The following is a 21,482-nucleotide window of genomic DNA, read 5'->3' as shown; positions in this document are numbered from 1 at the left end:
CTGGTTTCACCGTCATTCATCCACTTTTCATACGTACTAACAACTGTAGATCGCGAACAACCCACGAGTCGTGCAGTTTCGGAAATACTTGTTCCCAGCCTTCGAGCCATTACAATCTGCCCTCTGTCAAAGTCGCTTAGATCCGCAGCCTTTTCCATCACACACAGAAGTAAGTGAAAGAAACTCTCCAGCAGCAGTTAAATGCCACTTCCACCTGATCACGTGCCTTCCACGTCATCCAGGTGCGTTCATCGCGAAATGTAGCGCTGGTCATAATGATTTGGCCCTTGAGTGTAGTTAGTAGCTTCTTAAAAAGTGACAAGAAGCCCCATATTTATGTTATCAGAGACAGATTCTAATAAGAAAGTCAATTAGCATAACTAATAAGAAGGTCAGCATTCTAATAACTAGGCCAAGGTTTACTAGCATCGTATTGATTCGATAATAAAACTCATCCTAAGCGGTTTAATTAACAGAAAAACTGTATATCTCAATAGCAATAATGTTAAAATGTATATCTCAACAGCACAAAGATAGGAAATGAACAGGAGATAGGAACATCACAGAAGAAAAATTAAACTTACTTTCTCTGTATTGTAAAACATTGGGATGCTTTTCATATATTGCAACACACCTGAAGCATTTTTCCTTCCTGTAAATGAAAGAAGAAAAGTTATCAATAATTATATTATGCGTTCAGATTAGTTATAAAATAATTTTTTTTAATCTAAAAGTGAAAATCCATTTGCATCGCATCTACTAGCGCCAATACAGAACAACGCCAAAACAAATATTTCATTACCATTTGTTACCATTCTGATTTTATTCTTAATGTCGCTTCTAGAGGAAAAAAATTAAGCTTTTTAATTTTTTATTTTCCGAAAAATTGTATAATTCCGCAAAATATTAATAAAAAAATCACATCAAAACCGAGAAAAAATATTCTCACTAAAGATAAAAGATGTCCAACTCTATGAAAGAAATCAAGAAACCGCCACAAGTAATCCTATAAGAATATTTAAATATTTCCTCAAGAATAATGTAATATAAATATTCGTAAATAATTAAATAACAAAAGATAAAGAAATAATAGTAAGAATTATTTATTTTAGATTTCTATGAAATAAAGTATAATGTTACAGAGGAATGAATAAAAGTGTTTTTTTAAAGACAGAAATTATGACTTAAAAACAATAATTGACAAGAGTAAGAATAATATGTGATAATTTCAAGAAAATTAATTAAATATTAGAGGCGGCGTCCAGATTTGCTTTAATAAATGTCAAATATTTTAGCACAACAGACTACATATGGTTAAATAAGAAAAATATACATACTTTGTGTTTCCATGTTAAAAAATAAAAAAATCTAGGTTTCAGATTTTAAATTACGTCTAAAGGGGTTCTTTTAATATTTACCTTTATTTATTAAATATCATGTTCTTCACACTTGAACCATAAAATTCAGTTCAACACCAATATTGCAAAATAATTTTAAAATAGGCATATCTTTAAGAATTTCCGATACAGAATCTCGCACTCTGGAGATTTGTAGCAATCTTGCTTTTAAGCAAGAAGAAAGGAGATGAGGACTTTGATCACAAATTCGTTGAAGTGTTAGAAAGTATGAAATAGATAATAAAACAAATTTCAAATTCAAATTCAAATTAGGGCTTCCAGAGGCCCATATTCTATGGAAGATTACGTTATTCAAATTTTGATGGCTCTAGATACCGTCGTTTTATCACAATATGAGAAACATACATATGTTCATGCAGATTCTTCATTATTTAATTTAGATAAAATTTGGTGGCAACAATTTGAAAATTTAAACAACGCTTATCGTAAATCGACGCAAAATGCCAAAACGAAATTGATAATCTTTCAGGGCAAATTGCCGCTTTGGACAAAAAAAATTACTTAAAAATTATAATGTTTAATAATACTATTGTAATCAGTTTAATCAGTTTATAATACTATAAATTAAAATCAGTTTTTAATTGACATAAAAATGTATTAAACCACAGAAATAAAAAAGTCCATCATAAATTTCTTTAAAGCCTAGATTTTAAATTAAAACGAATTTTTAAACTGCTCTCAAAATCTAAATCTAAAAAACAGAGAAAAAAGTACACTTGTGCCGAAAATTATGAAACTTCGCCCATTATGTCGAATTTCTAAAAAACTAATGGACAAATTTTAAAAGCATAATTATCAATTAAGTTCATAGTGCAGGAATGTTTAAAATCTACGTTGTGTGATAGAACTGAAAATGAGTCTAATATGAAGTATGAACCCTGTCACAGCCAGACAGGTAGCTCATCGAAAAGCCATACTAGATAGGAGGCAGTTGAGGAGACTCTGTGGCAGTCGATCGCACTTTTACAGCAAGGCAATTTTCAACTCAGGAATGTTTCGAACGAAGTTAAACTATCCTCCCAAGAGTGTCCCAGATATGTTCTTTCGCTTTATGGTCATGATTCATGCTGATAATATCCTCACGTTCCAAGCTGAGCTATAAGTGCTGAGCTCACACTAGCTGAGCTATAAGTGGATGAACGTTACCGTCCATTAACCCTGCACTGCTCGCGCGGCGTCCAACAGACGCCAGGGATGCTTCTTTTTTAATTGCTTTATAAACGGATGCGCAAGCAAACTTATGCTGCTGTTTACCTTTCTGTCAACTATACACAAATAAGTAGAAATCATCGAAACAACGCTATTTTCATTTTAGTGCTGAGAGGAAGAGGTTATAAGCCGATAAGCACTGCTGGAGTCTAGCAGACGCCACGCGACCGTTTTTGATTCTAAAGGTAAGTATTTTAAAATTTATATATTCTAGTATTTTTAATTTATATTATCAACAGCTGTCTCTAGTAGTGTTTTTTTCCCATTTTATTGATAAATGAAAGAAATTGTATATTTAATTTTAAATATAAAAAGAATGTATTTCTTTTGGTATTTATAATTTTTATGGATAACATTTGTTTTTATTATTTATTTCTTACCTTTAGATTCAAGATGACTTCTCATAAAAAATTTAAATATTTGACACTAAGTATTTGTAACCATTTGTAATGTTTGCGGTATGATTTCGTTGGTGACGTGTATAATATAATAGATAATTTAGAGAAAAAAGTTTTTGGATATTTTATTTATTTTATACATGGAAATGTTCATCCTTGGAAAGGGTATATACTTTTTCGCGATCAGGTAATTTCATATATGTGCTTTTTACCGAGTTTAAAGATTCACAGAATTTTTTTGCATATTCGTGCAAATTTTTGTAATTTATGAGAAAATAGCAGTGTAGATGGATAAAGTTAAGACTGTGTGCAATGCCATTTTTGTGCAATTCTGGGATGTTTTTTTAAGTAAAAATAAGTCGACGTGTAAATGGTTTATGTGTATGTGCTATTCTGAAAAACGCGCAAGGAGTTTGCGATTGTGCACTTTTTCCCAATTTTGCAGTTAATGTTTGTCATGATTAAGCAGTTTTGTTACATAAAATTTCTAGCATAAGTGTAATTCGGCTAGTAGATTGTTGGAAAAAGTGTTCAGTAAATAAAAAGAAAAGAAACATGTCTTTACTTCGTGAAGACAAAATGGCGGCAAAAAAAAAAAAAATAGAGGGTTGCTGTAGCAGAGTTGGTCGCCACATTTTCGCCAAAAAATCGCCAAGTTACCATAATCCAAAGATCAACCGAACAATTTCTAAGTACTGCACATCTACATAGCACAAAATCTTTAAGTTCAGAGAAATAGTACTACGTATGCTGATGGAAGAATATGAATCAGGTAATGAGTTTGATGATTATAGTGATGCAGAAGAAGATAGAGTGGAAACAAGAGAAGAAAAGCCAAGTCACCGAGCAAGAAAGCCTCCAATGATAGCAATAGGGATGATTACATTGCCGATAATTATTTCCTAGGCCAGAATAAATCATCAAAATGATCAAAAGTTTGCCCACCTAAAAATAAAAAATATACGCACTCGGCGACATAATATTATCACTCATTTGCCAAGGGCCATTATTATCACTCATTTGCCCTTGGCAAATGAGTGATAATATTATGTTGTGTTGTAAAAAATGCTCGAAATGGAAAAGGTGTTGCAAAAAATGCTCGAAAGCCGGAGCAATGTCGGGCATGATTTTTTCAACAGTGGCATGCTATCTAATATAGTTAAGTTCACAAATGAAAAAATGTCCACAGAACAGGAAAATTATTCTCGGGAAAGGGCTGTCCATTTGACCGACATAATTGAAATAAAAGCGCTTCTAGGCGTATTACTCATTTGTGCTTCCCGAAAGGACAATCATGCAAATAACAAGGACATATGGTCCTCTGGTAAAATGGGTATTGAGTTATGCCATCTAACAATGTCTGAAAAACGATTTAGGTTCCTTTCATATTGTTAATGGTTCGACAATAGTGATTGTTTGCTTCAAAATAATCTTACTTTGGTTAGGACTATACGTAACTAAGGAAAACAAGGTGGTTCTTATTCTCTCCACTATGCATCATGATGGTGTAATTGATGAATCATGTGAAAAAAAGAAGCTACAGATGATAACCTTTCATAACGCAACTAAATCAGGAGTTGACACTGTTGACCAGTCGTGTAGCACTTACAATATCGCCACGAAAAAGAACAGATGCCCTATGGTGCATTATCATATTTTATAGCATGATGAATGTAGCAGCTATACATGCTCAAATAATATATCATGCAAATAACTTATCAATCAGGACCAGGCGCAGTGAGTTTTTAAAACTTTTGGGTAGCTTATGATTCCTTGCGTAGACGTTCTCAAATTTTATCATTACCTAGAAACCTCAAGGAGGATATTCAGAGCATTTTCCCAGGTAAGGGTATAGTTCAACTTACAGTAGAGGCTTGAACTACTAAAAGGCAGAGATGTTATGAATGTAGTCTCTCCAAGAACAGGTACACCAAGTACAAATGCCTTAGTTGTAAACATTTTTATGTTTAGGAAACAGCAAATATGCATTGATTGCTAGTTTGTGCAACTAACTAAATGAGACAATCTCACTTGTATTTTCCATTTGTATTTGAGTTAAGTTCAATAAAATTAAGTCTCACTGTAAACTGAAGTTTTGTTATTTGTGTTTGTAATAGGATACCACAAATATATATATGTTATTTCAATAATCCCTTTGCATTCATAAATTTGAGTTGAATAACCTAAATATATATTAGTACAGCAAAAATATACCTGGCGTCTGTGAGACGCCACGCGACCTTTAACGTAACAATATGCCACGCGAGCACTGCAGGGTTAACTGGAATCCAGATCAACTGCGCCTCAGAAAAGTTGAACATAGGGCTCTAAGATCTCCTCTGTGTATCTCGTTATCAATCAAACCTTTGTCCTCCTACTTTTGTCAAACATGTATAGCAGTTTGAGGTACATGTACAGCAGCAACATGATGCCTATCCAAACCATTACACTTGCATCACTGTAATAATCCTTTTCCTTGATGAAGGAGCGATGGTATCGTGTTTCAGGCTCTCTCCAGTCTGGTCCAAGACGCATGTCTTAAGTCTAGTCCAAGACGCATGTTGTCTGCCCCATGCTAAACGCGCTTGTCTGTGTGCTACAGTGGGCAAAACGAAAACAGCGGGTCGTCTGGCTTACAGACCTACCTCATAAAGGCCTTAGGACAACGGTAAACCGTGAACCTCGGGTTCTAGTGATAGCATATGACTAACTTTAGAGCTGTCAATCTCTAGCTGCTGTTGCGCTAAAAGTTTCAACTAATGATTCTCATTCGTCGCTGCAGATTTTGGTAAACCCTTCCCAAGTCTTTTTCATGTGAATCCAGTACCCTGAAACCTTTTCCATAAATTGCACGCGACACGGGGTGTTACATTGAGCTCTGTAGCCACCTACGTATGTGGTCAGCCTGTATCTACAATTCTCCATCTCATTCCATCATCCATATGTTCGTGGGTATTCACTTTACCTGGTACCTAATAAAATTTACCCAACTCTTCCGAGAAACATAGCCAATGCCGTGAAAGCGTACGAGCACACAAATCCCCGAAAACTCTCGTGAGCTTTTATCCCCTCCACAAATCACAGTTCCGCTAACACGCGTGTATATGTTTATGTATTCGACTCTGAATATTTGCATAATTCTTCGGAGGCATAATACTTTTCATAAAAATAGACATAATTTGCAAATTCTCTTAAGTTTGCATCCGAGCGTATTTGGCAGGCATTTTAGAAACAGCCAAACAGAGCCATGATTCTGACGCTAACGAAGATGGCATTAAACTAGTTGTATAGAATAATAAACTAGTTGTTGAGAATAATTTCCTCTTCAGAATATACCACTGAATTGAAATGAGAAACTGAAATATTTGATAGTTACGTAAATGCAGGGTTATAAGATTTTAGAACGAGTGCTAAAAGCGCAGTAAACATGGAACAACTCAGGTATGTATTGCCTGCAGTTAATGAATCTGAAGCAAAATGTACGTAATTTTAATCTTGCTAATGATTTTAAGTCTTAACTCGAGTACCAATGTAACTCTAAACGAGAGGTACTCAACTTTTGCTACGTGCACCCCTTTCACTATTCTTACGAGACATTTTCCCCTTTCTTGCCAAAACTTGAAAAATAAGTAGGTATAATTATCTAGATTTAGATTAGTTTTTAATGTGTTTTATAAATCAAACAACAAAAAGTTCTAAAAAATATTTGATAATACCACAACTTGAATAAAAGTAGCTTTTTATATTCATAAACTAAAACTAAATATTTATTAGCACTGACCGCGTCGCCCCTGAAACTATGAAATTTTCTCGCAGTGGAATCATCCCCGCTGATGGCCTCTCCCTTTGCCCTCTCCTAATGATAAATTTTTGTTTCTATTAAAATTAATAAAAATCATTATTTCTGTTGTTCTTAGATATAGTTTCATTTGCATTGGATAAATGTGTAACAATAGTAATTTTATTAAAATTAAAAATAAAAGAAAATCTGAAAAGAATCTTCAAAGAAAAACTTCAAGGGCTTAGGATTATTCAATTATGGCAAAGCACAAGAGGGATATCTGCCTAAAGGAAGAGATGCCTTCGTGGAGGACTTTCTAAGGGAAACTGGCTCGTATCCACGTTACACATGGGGAAAACCACGAAAACGCCCACGCAGCAAGCCCGTTCGAGGGATTCGAACCTCGGACCGAACTATCAGTGTTCAGCGTCTTTACCGCTCGGCCGCTGGTGGGCAAAATCTTCAAAGGCGACTGGGATTTCAGATTTTATATTACGTTCGAAAGGACGTTTTTTAAATATTTTGTGTGTTACCTTTCGTTGATGAATTAGGTACTTTGAAAGCCAGATGAATGAAAAATTAGCAACCGCCTTCGAAGGGAAGCGAACCCCGGACCTCTGGAATACGCGCCCAGCGTGCAGACCACCACACCACGAAGGCATGGCAAGAAGGTAGGAGAAATACCTGATATAGTTCCCTTTTAAAGGGCGACTGGAGTTTTTAGAGAACCTAATCGCCAAATCCTGGATGTGAGGCTTCATCATCCATCACCATTTTAGTTCGGGCGCCAGCGTAGAGACATTAGATATTTTTCGAAACAGGAGAGATGAAAAATTAGCAAACGCCTTCGCCGGGAATCAAATCGCGGATCTCTGGAATACGCGCCCAGCGTGCAGCCCTCCACACCACGAAGGCATGCCGAGAAGGTGGGAGAAATATCTTACACTTTATTTGTTAAATATTATGTTCTTTGCACTTAAACCATAAATTACAATTCAAGAGTAATATCCCAAAATAATTTTAAGATGAGCATATCTTTAGAATTTCCGATATGCAGTCTCACGCGCTGGAGATAAAAATGTTTTTTCTCTACAACGTTGCCATTGCTCGCTTTGATATATTTGAGTTTGTTAATCAAAAATTTGTTGTTGAAGTGTTACAAAATATGAAATCGATAATGAAACAAATTTCAAATTCAAATTAGGGCTGCCAAATGCGAATATTCTATGAAAGATTACGTTAGTCAAATTTTGATGGCTCTAAGTACCGTTGTTTTATCACAATGCGAACAATTTCTTCAGATATAATACAGGGCGATCATATTTAGTGGCAACGATTTAAAAAGTAATACAGCCTTTTAAAGGTTTCAAAGCAAAATCGCGAAACGAAAGCAATAGTCCTTCAGGGGAAATTGCTCCTTTGGACTAAGAAATGAAACCATGCTTTTCATGGAAGCACGACATACATGCTGAAATCTTCATTGCATGCATATTTTGTTGTAATAAGAGAATGCTTGCCTGTTGGCTTTGGCTTCTGAAATTCATGCTCTTAATAATCAAATTTCGTTTATACCCTTTTTATAATTTAAATATCATTCATTTCTTCAAATTAAGAAACATTTTTGGCACTGCCCAAAAATGTTCCTCAGATAACCGAAGCCAAGTAACTTGAATCAGACTGCACAGCGGTATGACAGTACAAAAAATCAAATCAATTCTTCAACTTAAAAAACATTTTTGGCACTGCCCAAAAATGTTCCTCAGATAACCGAAGCCAAGTAACTTGAATCAGACTGCACAGCGGTATGACAGTACGAAAAATCAAATCAATTCTTCAACTTAAAAAACATTTTTGGCACTGCCCAAAAATGTTCCTCAGATAACCGAAGCCAAGTAACTTGAATCAGCCTGCACAGCGGGATGAGAGTACAAAAACTCAAATCATTTCTTCAACTTAAAAAACATTTTTGGCACTGCCCAAAAATGTTCCTCAGATAACCGAAGCCAAGTAACTTGAATCAGCCTGCACAGCGGCATTGACCGTACAAAAAATCAATCAGATTTCCCAGGCACAATTTATTTCCAACCAATTTTGAATGCTGTTTTTGCAATCACTAATATAGCCCTAGCATATAAATAACTATCGTATTTAAAAGTTACCTCTTCAAGCGACTGCTTTCACAAAGATCAAAACTGTCTCGCGACCAGACTCGGTTAACTAGTATATTACCAATAGATGGCCTTTATTTCTGTATTTTTATAGGGCCTGTTATGAAATCTACAGATATTCAGAAAAACATCTATAACTTCAAGCTGTAATGAATAGCCCGAGGACGTTTAAACAGCCGCGGAATCGCGAAAATACTAACCCCTATTCTACTAGTTTTAATCACCTGTTTCACAGGTGATTTGGACATTATGGTTCGAGCATGTTTCTTCCTCCTATAGATGTGTGTGTGTGTGTGTGATTATGGCAAAGCCTCGAGGGCTATCTGCCTAAGGGAAGAGATGCCTCCGTGGAGGACTTTCTAAGGGGAACCGGCTCGTATACACGTTACACATGGGGAAAACCACGAAAATGCCCATGCAGCCAGCCCGTTCGCGGGATTCGAACCTCGGACCGAACTACCAGTGTTCAGCGACTTTACCGCTCGGCCGCTGGTGGGCCCCATCCTATAAATGGAACTACATATAAAAAAACAATAATTCAAATATATTAAGTAATCGAAAATGTTAATTATTTAAATGCTACAGGAAATGTATAAAAAATTAAGAAATGCTTTTTATCGGCCGTTGCTACAGTAAGCAAGTAAGCAATATGTCAACAAACGCGGCAACTTTCAGCTTGAATTTCTCTTCTTAACAACAATAGCTAATTAATTCCTACAGATGAAGAAAGAAATATAAAATAACAACAACAACAAAAAAAAAAAAAAAAAAAAAAAAAAAACTTGTGTTTGGCGTAGATTAAGTCAAGAACTCAATACATTTCTAGGGCAAACAGGTACAAGTCTTCCTTCGTCAGGAGCAAAATAATCTGGAAGACTGGAAAGTAACTCTAGAGTAGGAAAGCGAACGAGAAGATAGTGCCATTTCTCGCCACCATAAATAGTAATGCAAATTGAAAAATTAAGTTATAGAATTTTAAATGAATTAGGAAAGACTGGACTGGATTAAAAAGATAAATCTATCTTTTTAATGAATATGAATATGAAAATAATAATGAATATGAAATGAAATGATAATGAATATGAAAATCTCAAAATCACCTATGGAAGAAACTTTTTGGATATTTTTTGCAGAACCCAAGTCAAAATTATAATTAGATTTCCAACCATGATTAGCTTTCCAAGACTTGGAGAATTCAATTTCACGCCTACGAAACCTGTTGAAGAGGGGCCTGTACCTTTTCGCCCTCGAAATCGATTGAGTTCTTGATTAAATCTACTCCAAACACAAGGACATTTCTTGCTAATTATACGTTTCACTTTGGCGCGTTTTTCTTTTGTTTTGAAGAAATAAATGTTTCAAATCGTTCAGCTCAAAATAAATATAATTTCATTCGCATAGCGCTGATACACTAACTGCTGAAACTGCACTTATTAATAAGGATGTAGTTTCAGCATAAATATATTTAAATTCCAAACTAATTTCAAAGTGCAATCAATCTTTAAACAAGACACGACTGAAATGGTCAGGATAATTGTAAATTGGAGGTTAATAGTTGACTATCTAAAATTTCAAGTAGTGATGTCATACCTTTCTAACCTAGAGACCTTTCCAACAATTTAAATACTCGATTTACATGATTTTGCAAGTTTTATATATTACATGATGTATTCTTACAATTCGAAGCAGTTCAATTGTTAGTTTGAAAAAGAAAAAAAAAGTTACAAAAGTAAACTGGGAATAAGAAAAGATTCATTCATTCTACTGAAATCCATTTATCAACACATTGAGTTGCCGTTCTTTTTTACAAATTAATTGCTTGTCTGGTTTTCATGCAAATATAGATCTAAAATGAGAAACGAAATGCACCTGAAATGATTTCATTACTATAGTCTTACCCAAAACTGTACATTAATGAATTAATTAAATTATTATGGCCTACAGTGATGTTCACAAGATAATACTGGAAGCATTGTTCCATTAAAAAAAATCTGATGTGTACACCACATGACTTCCTTGTACGGAATATTAAATTATACGCATTTCTTCTTGCATTTTGTTTAAACTTATTGGATTTAATTACATCTACTTCGCCGACAGCGCATAAACCACAATAGAATAAGTGCATTCTTTAAAATTCACTCTATTTGTTTACCATAGCGACACTCTGGCGCTAGGTTCACTTAACAGTATTATATTTCGTTCATATTATAACTCAGAATACACAAAATTTGTATCATTTAAAGAATTATCTAATCCTTGCCACATGTTCTATTCAAATACATTAATAAAGCTAGAACGATGTATGAAAGAAATTAAGCAAACAAAACAAAAACGAAACAGCTTTTTACAGACGATTGAGTATTTCTCATTCAATTAATTCAGTTCTCACTTCGCGACCAGGCAAAAATAATAAAAATTCAAAATATCTCTACTAAAAATTACTAATTATTAAAAATTAAATTATTAAAAATTAAGTAAATCTTAAACACTTATTTCCTCGAAAAAATTCCAGAAAGGATTAAGCATGATTTAAATCGCAATAATAAATGAAGCCGTTTATCTTTGTTGTTGCGAAGCTACGTTTCTCTAGATTGGCAACAAATTCACTACTCAGCAGATTCAAATGTAAACAAGCAATGGCCGCCATGAAAATAGGCTTAGCGGCATTTAAACAACTTTTAAATTGTTGATAATTCTAAAAATATTGAATGCAGATTTGCTAAAGGCATAAAACCCTTAACCGGAAGATAAAAACAACATAATTCAGTCATTTTTAAAGCAGAAAATGTACAATTTACAAACATATAAGAGTAAAGAAACTGAGATCACTGAGCCGGGTAACAGAGTGGATATATTTATAAATATATTTATATACGTTTGGCGCGGCCGATTGAAACCAAAATACGAGGTGCACATCTACATGTTATAGTAGTCCTATTACAAAATTTCAACGTTCTGAGGCTACTCGTATTTGAGTTATTCGAGATACGTACGTACGTACGTACATACGTTCGCACAGACGCCACGAAACATTCTCTTCAGAATTCATTTTAAGCAGTTTTTTTTTTTTTTTTTTTTTTTTTTTTTTTTTTGAGGGAAAGAGTCTTTTATTCTGTCCTTACGTACAGATACCACGCAAAAACATCGTTAAATTGCATTCGAAAGCGGTCAAAGTGGATATTTTCGTTGAAATATGCTGCCTGAAGCTTTTTGAGATTACAATACTTCCCTTTTACTTCGTACGAGGAAGTAGAAACCTGGAGCACATTTAAAGCAGCAAAACGGTTTTCTCGATACATCATGATTTTCTTAATTCCATAAGAGAAATTCCAGCATAATTTATAGCGATTCGGATGGGAGCTGTTGAATTATTCAGGTTTTGTAACATTGCAGTAAACATAGTAAAAAATAATTAAGAACGAGAAGTCATGTTTTTGCAGTTATAATTACTGTATATTCCAGCGTAGAAAGCGCAGTAATATTAAAAAATTAAGATAGACTGTATCCCGGATATAAAAATGATACATTTAAATATGAGGAAAAGAAGATCATACACAAATTAGATTTCTTCATGTATCTAAATACTGTTTATTTAAACGAAATGACACATCTTATAAACTTAAAAATGCTCATTATCGGATAATTTCCTCTACGAATAGCATTTCAAACTAATTTCAAATTACAATAATTGATATTTAATAATTAATGCAATGCTATTTAATAATTACGCTTTCATTTTTCTTTCACTTACATATGGAGCTTTCACCAACACCAAACTTCCTTGCTGCAGCACGATTTCCATTTCCTTTCGAAAATTGAAAGACTGCATTTGAAATCAGAACTGTGTTTCGTTTGGACTCAGCCATATTTACTGCTATTTATACTATTATTTATACTATTTATACTATTCAATTGTATTTCAACTAAAGCAAATGCGATTTAACTAATACATTCAGAATAACGTCTTCAAAATAGCGGTGTTCACTTTAGATCATATAAAGAAAAAACATTTAACTCCTAATTCAGAGAATTCATCCGTGTCGGAAGTGCATTCTTACCCCAAATTATGCACGTTTTCTCGAAACCTTAGAATAACATTCTTGTGCACACCTGCATTGAGTACTGCCCACCCTCTTCTCAGAATTCTATTCCCTGGAGCATTTAGCTCGCAATCACATATTGTTCTAGTTCTCGTTTGTCAATATTGTCGAAAGCCTTGGTAAAATCTTCGACTGAATGACATCAGCACCTCACATGTATCTTTCAAGTTTTTTCGTAAAGGAAAGGGTGCGCGTTATATTGCGAATTGTTTGAAATTATAGGTACACGTTACAAACCGATGTGCGTTATATGCAGGAATATACGGTAATTTACAAAAGTGACAACGTTTTCGCAAAGGAACAATATGCATCCTACGATATTTTATGCTGATATTCGTAACACTCGACTTTACAACAATACCAAAAACAGACAGCTGTTGAGAAATGTCTATATCAGAACAATAAGCATTAGACGGCTGCAAAATTGCCACAATATATGCTATCCTAATTAAAAATCAGAAAATATTAACACTGAATCGTTACATTTGATTACATTTATCTTCCTAGAAATGGAGGCAAGGGTTTATGCAATGTAACATCAAAACGCTTTTTACATCTTATGTATTCATGGCACGTCTGCATTTTTTTTTTACTTTACTTATTTATTAGCCCAAAGAGGCAATTTGCCAAAGGGCTATTAATTTCGTTTAGACAATTTGAGTTGGTTCACTTTTTAAATTAACCACCAAGTATGAGATTCCTGCATTTTATTTAAAGAAATAAAATCATGGAGAATCTGCATGAATGTATGTATGTCTCTTGCACTGCGAAGAAACAATGGTACCTAGAGACATGAAATTTTGAATAGCGTTTCTACTCGAATATGGGCATCTGGAAGCCCAAATTTGGGATTTCCTTCATTATTTATTTCACATTTTATAAAACTTTAACGAATTTTGATTAACAAACTCAACGATTTCAAAACGAGCAATGGCAACACTGCACGAAAGAAAAAAAAAATATGATTTGTACACCACATGACTTCCTTGTACGGAATATTAAATTATACGCATTTTTTCTCGCATTTAATTTAAACTTATTGGATTGAATGAAATCTACTTCGCCGACAGCGCATAAACCACAATAGAATAAATGCATTCTTTAAATTCACTCTAGTATTTGTTTACCATAGCGACACTCTGGCGCTAGATTCACTTAACAGTATTATATTTCATTCATATTATAACTCATAATGCACAAAATTTATATCATTTAAAGAACAGAATTATCTAATCTTTGCCACGTGTTCTACTCAAATACTATAATAAAGCTAGAATAATGTATAAAAGAAATTAAGCAAACTAAACATTAAAGAAACTTTCCACAGACGGTTGTGTATTTCTCATTCAAGTAATTCAGTTCTTGCTTCGCGAGAAGGCAAAAATACATAAAAACTTAAAATATCTATATTAAAAATTACGAAGTAAATCTTAAACACTTATTTCCTCGAAAAAATTCCAGAAAGAATTAAGCACGATTCAATTGGCAATAATAAATGAAGGTGTTATCTTTGTTGTTGCGAAGCTAAATTTCTCAAGATTGGCAACAAATCCACTAGTCTGCTGTTTCAAATGTAAACAATCAATGGCCGCCATTAAAAAAAAAGGCTTAGCGGAACTTAAACAACTTTAAAATTGTCGATAGTTCTAAAAATATTGCATACAGATTTACTAAAGGCATAAAAACCTTAACCAGAAGATAAAAACAACATAATTCAATCATTTTTAAAGCAAAAAATGTTCAATTTACAAAAATATAAGAGTAAAGAAACTGAGATCACTGAGCCGGGTAAGAGAGTGTATATATATATATATATATATATATATATATTTATATGCGTTTGGTGTGGCCGATTGCAACCAAAACACGAGGTGCAGATCTACATGTTATAGCAGACCTACATACAAAATTTCAACGTTCTGAGGCTACTCGTTTTTGAGTTATGCGAGATACGTACGTACGTACGCTACTTTCGTACAGACGCCACGAAATTAGATCGCCGCTACTGAAAATCATCAAGCAGTGGACTAAAGCACATTTTCACCGAAACTGAGATCACTGAGCCGGGTAATAGAGGGGATATATATATAAATATATTTATATACGTTTGGTGCGGCCGATTGCAACCAAAATACGAGGTGCACATCTACATGTTATAGCAGTCCTATATGCAAAATTTCAACGTTCTGAGGTTACTCGTTTTGGATTTATACGAGATACGTACGTACATACGTTCGTACAGACGCCACGAAAAATTCTTTTCAGAATTGATTTTAAAGCAGTTTTATAATTTTTTTGGAGGAAAAGAGTCTTTTATTCTGTTCTTACGTACAGATATCACGCAAAAACATCATTAAATTGCATTCGATAGCGGTCAGAATGGATATTTTCGTTGAAATATGCTGCCTGAAACTTTTCGCGATTACAATACTTCCTTTTTACTTCGTACAAGGAAGTAAAAATGCGCAAGAATGTGTATCAGAATTCTAAATATATGCTCTTTTCAAATTATTTTGTGATTGACGTTGAATTTAATTTTATGGTTTACGTGCGAAGAACATGATATTTAATTAAAGCAAGGTAACACATGAAACGTTAAAAAAAGCCTCTCTGGGCATATTATAAAATCTGAAAGCTTTCCGATTTTTATTATTATTTTTTTAAATATATTTGTAAGCTACGGTTTAGATATGCCTGTTCCCTTACTGGCCTCTACCCTCTTTTCAAGATATTTATCAGAAACTTTCTAGAAGGAATCCGCTTCACGCTTTTCCTACTCTTCTTTATTTAAAGATTAGCTGTAATAGCCAAATCAAATAAATACGGATATTAACTCAAAGATTTATCGGAATTCATTTGCAAATTAATTAACTTTAATCATTTTTACATGTTTTACCATTTATAACTTTTATATTCATTACTTTTTATGAATAATACCAGAGTCATTAGTTTCCATTAAAGAATCCAAGCAATTTCATGTTTTTATCTTACTTATCAGTCTTCAATTAAAAGCTCCGAAAAAACAATTTGTTTGAATTTTATGTTTTTAAAAAGGGTATTATAAATATTGATTGTCAATATTATGATAAGAAATATTTTCTTAATGTGCCTTAGAGGCTGCATGAAGTAGAAATTCTCAAACATAATTAAAACTGGTGCAGAATTACTTCAATTAATTTTTAAATTCTTTTCACAATGCTTGCACAAGTTTAAATGGAAGAAAAACAGGAAAAAATTGCAAGCTCCCATTAATCTTAATTAAAATAAAAAGCGGCTTCTAAAATGAACTAATGCAATATGTATACTTCAAACTAGCTTCCAGTTATTTCATATAAATTCAAGTTTTTTTCCAAGGATATAACATATCCTTATCATAATTGAAATCAACGCGAAAATTTTTAATATTTTTTTTTCATAAATGTTTTTTTATTTTCATTTACTTTTGAAAACAAGACATACTCCGCAATTAATTAAATTATGATTACAAAAAGGTTTTTTGAAACTTTTATTATGTGCAAATAATTCCAAAGGCATTTTGGTATAAAGAAAAGATACATTTTCTTCCCACTATCACAGCATCAATTAAATCCAATTTCTATTGAATAATTTTCTTTACATTCGAAACAAAAGAAGAAATTTACTATCAATAACAAAACTTTTCTCAGTATAATGAGGTTACTGATTTCACTTCCTTGTGTGAAGTAAAGGAAATAGTGTAATCGCGAAAATTTTTGGGTATTATATTTCAAGGAAAATATCCATTTTGACCGATCTCGAATCCATTTCAACGAGATTTTTGCATGACATATTGTACGTGCAGACAGAATAAAGGACTCTTTTTCCCAAAACGGATTCAAAATGGATTTAAAATATATTCAGAAGAGAATTTTTTTCGTGACATCTGTACGTATATATGTTACCCTGAAAGACCGAAATTGGAGAATGTAGGCTTTCACCGGAGAATGTCAACATTCACCAAATACGTCGGTGAAAGATCGAATATTGTACTACATTCTTGCATATTCGGACCCTCACCGGTGTATGTCGATAATCACAGATTTGCTCTGGTGAAAGTCGAAAAGAGAGGTCATAAAGTGCCATGATAGCTTAAGTTGTTGCAATAAATAAGATTTGAATCACATAATTTAGTACGTTTTTTATGACTGGTATTTTTATTTTCTCATTTAGAACGTACTGTATAATTAAGTAAGTTTTTAACTTCTATTATTTTCCTTTCTCATTTTGAATGTATTGTGTGTTTTAGGTTCTCATGTTCTTAAGTTCTTATTTCAAGTCTCAAGTGCGTTTATTCGCGACTGAATGACGGAGAAGAAAATATAATATCGTTATATGTTCAACATTCACCATTAGTACATGGTGAATGTCGACATTGACCGGTGTAAGTCAGAAATAAGAGTATTTGGAAAATATTTCGGACATACACCAAGAGACTATGTGAATGTTGACATTCACCGGTGAAAGTCGACATTCTCCAGATTTCGGTGTTTCACCGTAACATATACATACGTGGGTACCTGTTTATGAATTTCGCATAATTCAAAAACAGGTATTATTCGTAGAATTTTGAAATTTTATATATGGGACTGCTATAACATATGACTGTGCACCTCCCTTTTTCCTTGTAATCGGCCACTCCAGACGCAGATATATGTATACATATATATATATATACTAATACTGTCTTTCCCGGCGCCGAATTTTTATTCTTATTCTTTGGTAAATTGTGCACTTTTTTGCGTTAAAACTGGTTGAATTATGTTGTTCTTCTGTTCCGATTAAGATTTCTATGCCTTTAGTTAATTTGCAAGCAATACTTAACTATCAAGCATTTAAAAGTTTAAATGCCGTTAGGCCTAACGAGGCCGCCACTAGTTTACATTATAAATTATTAGCAGAATAGTGACTTAAGTCAGTTGATACAGCAGTGTCTTCTCGATAGTGGAACTTCTAATTCTGTTCTCCGAAAATTTGATCTTCCTGCCCCTTGGCCGAATCCGAATCTCTAGTATAAACCTCGTGTTGACCTGCTTCGATATATGATCTAGTGAAATTCGAATGGTTAGCTAAGCTCTTGCGAAAATCCTTTAAATCAACCCTTGAATCTCTCGATTTTTTTAGAAAACAAATAACGTTTTATTAATGGATTCTAGGTGTTTCTGACAACTCATGTCACATTATATAACGGTTGCTTCACAAATGTGGTTTTCTAGTTCTTTCAGAACTTGCACAGCATAGCCATAACTGTTGAATTCTGAGAAGCCTCTTAAATATTTTTTTCTCAAATTATACAGAAAAATGCACTACAAGATTTAGGAGTTTTAATTGCGTAATTCATTTGATAAATTTTTATTTTTATTTTCTTAACAAATATATGTGTATTTGTTTTAATACTGTGTTCGTAAATTTGTTTTCCATCAAACGCATGTTTTAAATTATGCTTCGTTTTAAAAATATTTAGTATTCAATTAAAGTTATTTTTTAACTATTATTTTTCCAAGAATTCGAGGGATTTGGGAATATTCGAAGAATTTAGAATTTTTTTCCACCTCTACTGCAAATCGATAGCATTTGTTAGAGCTGGATCAATAAAGTAGCGTAGTTTTGTGTAAAGAACTTATTTATTCACAATATCTGTGTTCTGGAAAACAATCTTAGTCTCACGTTCATTAAATATTTCTCAGACTTCGGAAACTAAATAAAAACATAACCACAATTGCAACTTGCTGACGCTGTCATATTCTAAAGTAATAAAATTTATTATTTTATTATTATTATTAAGACACGTGCACTTTTTTTGACGTCATAATTAAAATACCGATTCGCAATTAAGGACAACCTGAAATGAATTCATTCACTTTTATAATTAATTATAAATGGCAACACTGGCTGATACATTTCCATTATTCTTCAGGTTAGCAACAATCATAGGGGATGTACCGGACATATAACCATTCTCAGGAAACATTTCTAAAATTAATGTAGGATACATTTCCAGAGTCATTTAAGTAACCTCATTAAAGACACACCTTCCTCTTCATTTATCTACTGAACATAAAGTAACTCTTAATTGTTACATCACGTTAATAAGCGGCATGATTATTTAATTGGTATTTCCCTTTTGTTGTTAATAAGGCAAATATTGACACCTTTATGCTTAAACCTGAGTGTGTTAATGTTAGGTAACTGTTGAGTTCTTTCTCGTGTGCATAAAATATGTTAATTATCATGCGACTTAGACTGCATTCAGACGGCGACAAAAATGTCACGTAGACACAAGGAATAAAATGCGGGAGTTCAGTTCACATCTGCGACACAGGGCCTAAGCCGCACCCACTTAGAGAGAAGCTAAACTTGCGCATGCGTGGATGTGTCTACAGCTTCTCCGCTCTGCTTTCGCAGTCAGGCTTCGCGCGTTCGCTCGGATGGGTCGACGCTTATCTCAAATAGGCCTAAAGTTGAAAACTTCGAACTTTATGCCACGCGCCCTAAACCAAATTTTGTGACGTAGCACAGACTGGTTGCCTGGGCAACGCTAGCTCGGCTTAAACCACTTATGCCCCCCACTCTTAGGCCATAAGGTTTGTTTCACTCGAACAACTGTTTCGGACAATTTTTTTCACTAGTTTACTATTGAAAGAAAGACGTGCGACTTTTTCCTTCCTTTCCAAAAAAATTGCAAGTTGTTCGTTTTCAACCAATCAGCTATCAGCTTCGAATGCTATCAGCTTGTCTGTAATAGGGAACCAGTTTCCCCTGCGTTAACCCCAAAGCGATCTATGGTGATTGGCTGTTGTTACAAAGCAGAAAAATTTTTCCAAACAGTTGTTCTTCCGAAACAAACCGTCATGTGATAGCAGCCTTATACCGTCTTCTGAACTTATACCGTCTTCTGAACGCAACTTTATACACTAAATATCTCACCCCTTCAGCTGGAACTACTCGATACCGTGTTGTTGTTGGTACTAGGAGCGTTCAAGATACACCTGTCGTTCGCAATAACCTTGAGCAGCTTACAAGGTGACCGCCCTCCATATTGATGGAGAGCACCCCGGTGGGACAGGTCCGAGATTCTTCTACCCTTCTTTCCCTTCAACCAAACCACATGAGAAGACTTTCCAATTGCAGCCAATTTAGAGTGTCCCCATGCTGCACAGACACTATACATTTACAAACATCCGTGCCTTCTCCGGGATTCGAACCCGGGCCCTTTGGCACGGCAGTCTGCGACGTTAACCACTGTACCGGTTGGGCAGTATTGGATAATTAATCTACTCTTCTGAACATATTCCGTCTTATTAGTTTAAATTTACCAGCAATTATATTGTTCCGTGCGTACGGGTTCGTAATAAATTGAATGAACAAGTCCGATGAAAAGTAAATAACATTTATTCTTATCACAACAAATTTTAAAAAAATGCTGAAATTTCCTCAGAGATATTCGTACAATATCGCAATATGTCACAGTAGTTAAATTTTAAACTATTAAGACGTTCAATAGAACTCAATCAAAAGCAGAGAAAAGCTAATCCGATTTCACCGCGAATTTGCTACAGTCAACAACAACAACTAAGTAAACAACTGAATTGAGATGTTTTAATGCGGCTTGTATAAGCTTTTTAATCCTGCACGAGAACATTCTCGTATTTTCTCGATTTTGCTGCATAGCAAAAGAGTACAATTACGAGATATCTATCTATTTATTAAAATGTTAAATGCGCGTGTTTCTGTATTTTAATTTTTTCCGGCGTAGCTTTCCTTTCAAATAAGTCTCGTGCTGCATTGCACGAGAATATAAAACACTTTTAATTACAAGTTCTACTAAACATAACTAAATAAATACAAAATCAGTAACAATATATTTAGCTTATCTTACGTACGGAAACTAATTATTTATCTTTAGCACACATTCGAAAATGATACATAGATTTTTATTTAGTATCTTGTGCACCGATCAGAAAATATTCGCAAGATTGAAGAAATATAAAACTTAAACGGAAATGATTTGCAGTTCATTTCCTGTTCTCATAAGTGAGCAAAAGAAATGAGGGTTAGGATCCTAGTATACGGAACAGATGGGATTTGGCGAACTTTTGGCGGGATTCGGGATGCGATGAGGTTTACATTCTGTGTCAGCGGTTTTGATACGACTTGATATTCCTCTCTCTTTTTTTTTTTTTTTTTTTTTTTTTTTTTTCAGTTATTGATTGTATAGCCATTTTGCATTTCCTGAGCGTGAGTGATTTTAATATTAGTGATTTATAGCGATTTTCTTCAGTGCTGATAGCAGTGGTTTTCGCTTGTGATGAGAAGTTTAATATATAAACAATATTTAAACCCGAAGTTTTTTTAACCACTTGCGCTAAAAAGACGTGCCACGCACGTTG

The 21,482-nt window shown here is 33.8% G+C and overlaps 1 protein-coding gene across 1 annotated transcript in view; it reads right to left on the bottom strand.

Moving 5' to 3' along the window:
• The window catches only part of LOC118190944 (uncharacterized), a 293,777-nt gene that overhangs the window by 106,057 nt on the left and 166,238 nt on the right, over positions 1–21,482 (bottom strand). The window contains exon 3 of the mRNA XM_085812896.1: positions 585–652. Coding sequence (XP_085669022.1) covers positions 585–652 — 68 coding nt within the window. The remainder of the gene's footprint in view (positions 1–584; positions 653–21,482) is intronic.

Source organism: Stegodyphus dumicola, chromosome 1 (assembly GCF_044657685.1).
Source record: "Stegodyphus dumicola isolate Sdum_Otavi_A_Nest chromosome 1, ASM4465768v1".
In the NCBI taxonomy this organism is placed as follows: domain Eukaryota; kingdom Metazoa; phylum Arthropoda; class Arachnida; order Araneae; family Eresidae; genus Stegodyphus; species Stegodyphus dumicola.
The sequence above is the reverse complement of the archived record's forward strand: the minus strand, read 5'-3'. Positions and strand labels throughout refer to the sequence as shown.